This window comes from Amblyomma americanum, chromosome 1 (genome assembly GCF_052857255.1).
Source record: "Amblyomma americanum isolate KBUSLIRL-KWMA chromosome 1, ASM5285725v1, whole genome shotgun sequence".
Classification (NCBI taxonomy): Eukaryota; Metazoa; Arthropoda; class Arachnida; order Ixodida; family Ixodidae; genus Amblyomma; species Amblyomma americanum.
The window spans coordinates 62,011,904-62,018,394 of record NC_135497.1 but is presented as its reverse complement, the minus strand read 5'-3'; the positions used below and the strand labels follow the sequence as shown (position 1 = coordinate 62,018,394).

General features: G+C 47.4%; 1 protein-coding gene across 1 annotated transcript; it reads right to left on the bottom strand.

Moving 5' to 3' along the window:
* Nucleotides 1-408: 408 nt before the first annotated feature.
* Nucleotides 409-6,035, bottom strand: LOC144115760 (uncharacterized). The gene is made up of 4 exons (XM_077650261.1): nt 5,827-6,035; nt 4,149-4,357; nt 3,405-3,605; nt 409-881 (listed from the first exon to the last, which is right to left on the bottom strand). Exons 1-4 carry the CDS (start codon nt 6,033-6,035, stop codon nt 409-411), a joined length of 1,092 nt encoding a protein of 363 aa, XP_077506387.1.
* Nucleotides 6,036-6,491: the final 456 nt, after the last annotated feature.

Below are 6,491 nucleotides of genomic sequence, written 5' to 3'. Positions count from 1 at the left end.
ACAATAATATACAGCAATACATGAAAATATGTAACAACTCTTTCTTTATTCAGGTACAACAAGTTCCAAATCCGGACCAGGAACACTGTTGAAAGGGCTTTCGGCATCTGGAAAAGAAGATTCCCATGTCTTGATATGAAACTACAAATTGAAACAACGACTTCTGCCATTGTCATTACGGCATGTGCAGCTCTGCACAACTTTGGCCGGAGCCGTCCAAGTGATGAATTGCCTCCCAGCACATGCAATGTTCAGCAGCCCTCCCCAGCTTCCCAAGCTCAAGGACCACAGCCCGTTGACTCGGCGAGTGGCTTCAGAACTCGTTCACGCATTATTCAGCAATATTTTTCGTAAAATGTGGCAGAGCAAACACGGCATGCAGATGGAAAATAAAAAATTTGTGCCATTTTACTTGCTGGCTTTTTTCACGGCAGCTATTTTCAGCATTAGTAGCTCGAGCTTAGCCTTTTTGGTTGCACATTCAAGCTCGTGCAATTGTTTTGAGTGCTTCATATGAAGCGCATGTTCAGCTCGCATGAGCTTCATCTTTAGCAGGTGCTCCCTCCTCTTTCGTTTCCTGTCTTCATCGACACTGCAAAGGCGGGCGCTAAGCTCTGCTTCAACAGCTGCCCTCTTTGTAAGCATTCTGCGTTGTGCAGGAGCTGGGTGTTGTGCGGTTTCCTGCAACGGGGCAGCCTGTAATGGGGCAGCCTGTAATGGGGAAGCCAGTTGCGGGACAGCAGGTTGCAGGTCAGCTGGTTCTCTTTCTGCTGATAACTCGACCTCAGCTGCGGTGGTTTCATTTTGTAGTTCTTGAATGCACGCCACCTGGCTGCTTTCATTATTGGGACTTGCCGGGTTATCCCACTGATAGATGCTATCTGCAAAAACATTTGCAATTGTTAGCTTTGAACACAACTCGTGATCACCATATGCATGAAGACGCGTGAACACAAACTATGCTTGCACTACAGTGGGCAACTACAAGCACTTGCAACACTTTACCTTGTCTAGTACACAGCATCAAGGACTATGCGGAATTGGTGAATATGTATATGCTTTATTAAATGCAATAAATATTTCACTTTACAGCCCATCTATTTCTCTTTTTGTATTTTTACTCATACAATGGTAATCCTGTTGAAGCAATTCACTGGCTACCCCTGTTGAAATCCGTAAACATACAGCAGGAATGGGAGTACATTTCTGGGATTTCCTTAAGCTGGCTCCTTTGCTAGTTACCTGATAGGTAAGGTTGACTGGTGGTATTGATACTGCATTGCACAGGGCACTGCTGCCAACAACAGTGCACCCATTTGCCAATTTGAGCTCGGTACCCTGATGTATGAAGCGCTGCTGTCTAGTGACAGCTTTGTTTTCCACAGCGACTTGCACAGTGCGGAGCAGGTGACACATATGCTATACTAGTGGAAGGATTATGTGCATTTTAAGTGCACGCCTCGTGGTTTTCACAGTGCAATAATGAAACAGAAGCTACCAGGAGTGAGCAATCATTGTCAACACGTCAAATGTTTGGACAGTGTGCATACAAGTGTTGTGAGCCACTTGTACGGCTAAATGTAAGCAGTAAACCTGCAAATTTATTTTGTCTGCTATAAACAGACTGCGATGAAAGCATGTGTGACACCGTGAGCATAACCATGCAGATATGATCCCTGCATGAGCAGAAAGGCAGAGGTTACAGCACTCGAGCAACAAAAAAAAAATATCGAGATTGACGACGTTGTGCCAGTGTTCAAGCCTATGCAGCAGAGAATCAAGTTATCACAAAATCAAAACATCAACATTCGCATACATTAACTAGGGCAAAATATGCACGAAGCCACCTTGTACTTTTTTTCTTTGATGATATAGCAGTGAAGTGTTTGTTGTCTTCGAGATCCATATCGATGTGCTCATGGTTCGTGCAGAGAGATGAGCGTGTGAGCTATGCGTTGGGAATTGCCTTGACGATGGTGGCAAGCTCCACCCACTGTGGTTCCGTCTTTTTGATAGTTTGCGTGTGAGTGATTGTACAGTGGTGATCGGTAATGGCTATTGCTGCTGCGCTATTGATGGCAGCATCGGTGTACAGGTATGTACACTGATGTACAGTAATAGCATTAGTGTACATGTGTTGGCTTGTTGAATGTACTTGCTGTTGTACACGATGCGCTGTTCTCTGCGTTTTTTGTTTCGTTGGGGGTCCACGTGCCATGCTATGAGGGCTATTGTGAGTAGTGCTCGGGCATTTTTGCTGAGCGTGCTTGTAGCAGGCAGTGGAATGTCGTTGGCTTGGAAACCCAGCGTTTGCAGGATTCTTCTGCCTGGTGCAGTACTGTTCAGTCTAATTTGCTGCGTGCGTTTCTTTGTGCTGATAAGCTTTTCTAGAGTGTTATGGTTCCTTGTCTAGCAGCTCTGTACTTGTGTTGACTGGCACTCCCACTGCAAGTTTGGTGTCTTGCGAATGAGGGTGTTGAGCTTGTGCTGTGCCTTTGAGAGGTTAATGTCTGGTGCGTGATAGCAAAGGGGAAACAAGAGTAAGGCAACACGCAGCCGCAGCATGTCTGTCTCATGAAGCCCTCAGTGGCGATTAGAAATGTGCCGCATCATGTTCAAGACCTGTAGCAAGACCTTTAGCAAGTGCTGAACAGTGGCCGCACACACTCCATCTCGCTGCATGCGTAGGCCCAGTACTTTGATATTATGTATTCTCGTGTGTTCTGTAGGTTGATGGGTGGGGGTCTCCAGCACGTGGTGTGCACAAGCAGCTCCAACTTTTCCTGGGAGCACTCCAAGACGATGCTCGCAGCTGCTGCTTGGGCTTCATCTATAGTGCACGTTGCACGGTGTCCTCTATTTTCCCCGGAGAGCCTTAGTTGATCCGTATGGTTATGTCGTCGGCGTACAGTGTGTAATGAACATCTGCTATGAGGAGTAAAGCTCTGTGTATGCGACACATTGCTAAGTTGAACAGTGTTGGTGAGAGCACTGTTCCTTGCGGTATGCCCCTTTGCGGGCGTGGGTACATGTCATATCGCGAATTTGAGGATGTACGTACGGTGATGGAAAAAGACCCAAATGTAGTTGTATATCTTGATGCCACAGTTGGTGGAAGAAAGCGCCACAAACATGGCCTCGTGGGCCACGTTGTCAAAGGCTTCCTTCAAATCTATGGCCAAGATTGCTTTAAGTTGGGAGTTGCTGGGTTGTTTGGTGATATCTTCTTGTATCTGGAGGAGACCTTCTGCAAGCTGTTAATGTTTACAGGGTTTCCTCTCTGGATGAAAGATGTTGGTACAACTCCTTTGCTCAACTATGCTTGCCCAGCACATTACGATCCACCACATGCCCCCCCCCCCCCCCCCCGAAAAAGAAAAAAGCTGCCCTTGCAAGGTACATACCATTGGACGGTTCAAGTGACTCCACTTGCATCGGCTGGAGCAACGAGACGACGCTCGGGGTGCTCTTTGATAGGGGGGTGACTGCGTGGCGCCCACGGTCACTGTCGAAGGGGTTTTCCACCCGCGTCGACATATGCGACGCGGCAGCGCCAACTCGCTCCAACTCGTCTGTGAGTTGAGTTGCTGGCGCGCTGCCGCCTCCTGAAAAGACAGCACGAATTTGCGTTATGCCCCAATCATTCCTGAATTACGTGCAGACGGCTACCGTCCCGCTATGCATGAAGAGCGCAACATGCTTTAGTCATTACATTTACGATATTTTGCGTGGATGGCAGAGGACGCATCGCCGTCTACGGGCAGCAACAAATTTGGCGACAGCTAGTCTGGATCCGAGCTTGTGTTTACAGGAAACGCGCGCTTGCGCTTAGGCCGGCCGTGATGTGGCATACGTTAAGCCACGGCTACGCTGGATAGCTATAGAAATGCGTGCTTGGGCTCGAGAATGCGACATACACTACATCAGAAAAAAAAAAAGCCTCGCCGTAAGGTGCGAGCAATCGCATGTCATATTTCACCGAAGCAACTTATAACGGCACGGCGACAGAAATGACACGGCTGAGCCGCAACCTTAAAAGAATATCATCAAAGTGCCTCGTCATTATCAGCAAAATGTAGCTTTACTGAAACAGGAATCAATCGAAAGTAGCGAGTAGCGAAAACAGAGCAGAGAGAACAGGAGCTCACCTGTCGTAAACACTTCCTTCATGTCGTCAGCCTTCCCTTTCCTCCACTTTTCTTTTAAATTGTCCCAGCACTTCCGAAGTTGGGCTTCTGTTCGAAATCGGACATTTGGCCGGCAGTTGTACTCGTCGGTGATCTCCTTCCACGTCTTCTTTTTTTTATCCAAGGAGACTCCGTTCGTCCGTTTGTTTTCAACGATCGTTTGGTACTTGCTGACAAGATCAATCAACACGCTTCGCTCCTCTTCACTAAAATTTACCCTCTTTTTCCCTTCCATTACGACGTTTTTTCTATAGCAATTAATATTAATAAATGTGCGCAACACAGCAAGGAATTAATAAAATAAAGGGAAGAGAAAAAGTCCAAATAACAGTCCAAATAACAAAACGTGCGTGCGGACGTCACAAAGCAAACGGGCACAAAAAAAGGCACGACGTGAAATTTTAGCAAGCATGTTATTGTGACGGCTACGCTGCATGGTGGCCAGCTGAAAGTAAGGTTGAGTCAACAACGGGCTAACTGCCTGTTTAACGTTGGCGATGCTTGCTTGTAGGAGTGGTGGTGCACAGTTTTATTAACGTCTTGCTGTAAGAATAAATTATACGCACATATACAGAAGATTCAAGCGTAAAAATGTGTATAGCCTCGCTCCCATGTCACACACTTATTCGGATAAGGGCGCCTTTGGTAAGGTGCCCTTAAAATGTCGTAAAGTGGATTTTTGAAGGGCTCCTTTACCTTTTCTCACACTTTAACTTAAGTACTCCTTACGAAAGGCCGCCTTTACGTGTAAGGAAAGGAGCGTTTGTGAATACGGGGGCTAGACTCGATTGAGAAAATAAAAGGGTGACTTCTGTAAATTATGATTTGCATTTTAAAGACCTTTAATTCGAAGAACAAGCTTGGCCGGCATAACCGAGAAAATATGAACACACAAAAAAACTATGGGCGCGACAAAAAGGACTTTATTCAATGTGAAACTTTTTCTTCATTTTTCCTCATTTTCTTCATTTTCTTCTTTTTTTCTTCCTTTGCTTCAGCCAAATCTAAAATTTCAAGAAAGCGAACATTCTCCTTTCGCGTGGAATGACCCTGCTTGATCATTTTCATCTCTTTTGCACAAGTGGTTCAGGCGCCCACCTGACACCGCGCCATTCCTTTCCTCGTAACCTCCTCCTCTGAAGGTAAACGCCATATATGAACTGAGGCCGCGATTCCTAGCAGTGATTGTGCACTAAGGGGCGTCTCAATGAACGATCCTGCAACACGCAGTAGCTAGAAGACACCGACAACAGACCATCCTCAAAGATCCGTTTGGAAGGTACTACGTCGAAAGTGAGAAAATAATGATGCGTTACCCGTTTATTTATTCGAGTGTGCGCTAACACTAAAAGCAACAAACACGGGAGGCAGGACAACGGCGAACCATTCTTCGTTGGCATCAACAGAGTCACAGACGGCCGCAAAACCTTTAGGAGGAAAAGGAACGTGACCAAGGACAACAGTTCTCAAAACACGCGTGTTCGCACCCACCTTATTTATTTCAATAAAAATTTGTCTAAACCCATAAAATTTTTCCAGCATGAAATTTCGGCTTGGAGCTTCTTCCTCTGCTACTCTCTTTTCGGCCGTGAGGCTGCGATTTTGCTGTTATACTTCATTCCGCGAATTGGATATTTACGCCAGAATGCTGACGTCGTCAATTTTCCAGGCTTCATTGGCGCAATAATGCTGCGCCAGGGACTCCAGGGTCCTGCGGGCTTCCTCGAGGTGCGAAGGCAGCGCGGCGATGCACTCGTCCAGCTTGGCCCGGTCGCTGCCATCGGCGCATGCCCGTCCCGCTGCGGCTAGGGCGTCCTGCGGAGGCGGGAGTCGCTGCCATCGGCGCATGCCCGTCCCGCTGCGGCTAGGGCGTCCTGCGGAGGCGGGAGTTCGGGAAGACGGCGCGTTCGCAAAGTCCGTCCAAGAGGACGACGCAGCACTTGCCCAAGCAGCTAACGCACTCACATGTTCGCGCATGTGTACACAGCGGGAACGAAGTACGTGGTGCTCTTGAAAGACTTTTCGGATGGAACATGCTTTTGAGATGCGCGACGTACGTTAGTCCGCTGGAATTTGGGAGTTACATCGTGGGATCCTGCTTGAGTCTGTCCGTGCTGTGCGTTTACTGCAGTGTTTTCCTGTTATATATTTAAGCGTCTGCACAGTACGCGGCAAAGGTTTGTTTAAATCAGAACCTCGGTCAACAAGAGCGAAAAAGAAAAAATAGCAAACGACCGCGCTCCTCGGTAATGCGATTTTTGAGCCCAGCCGCTGCGGCTCTTGAACCGTAGGCGACCGCATATG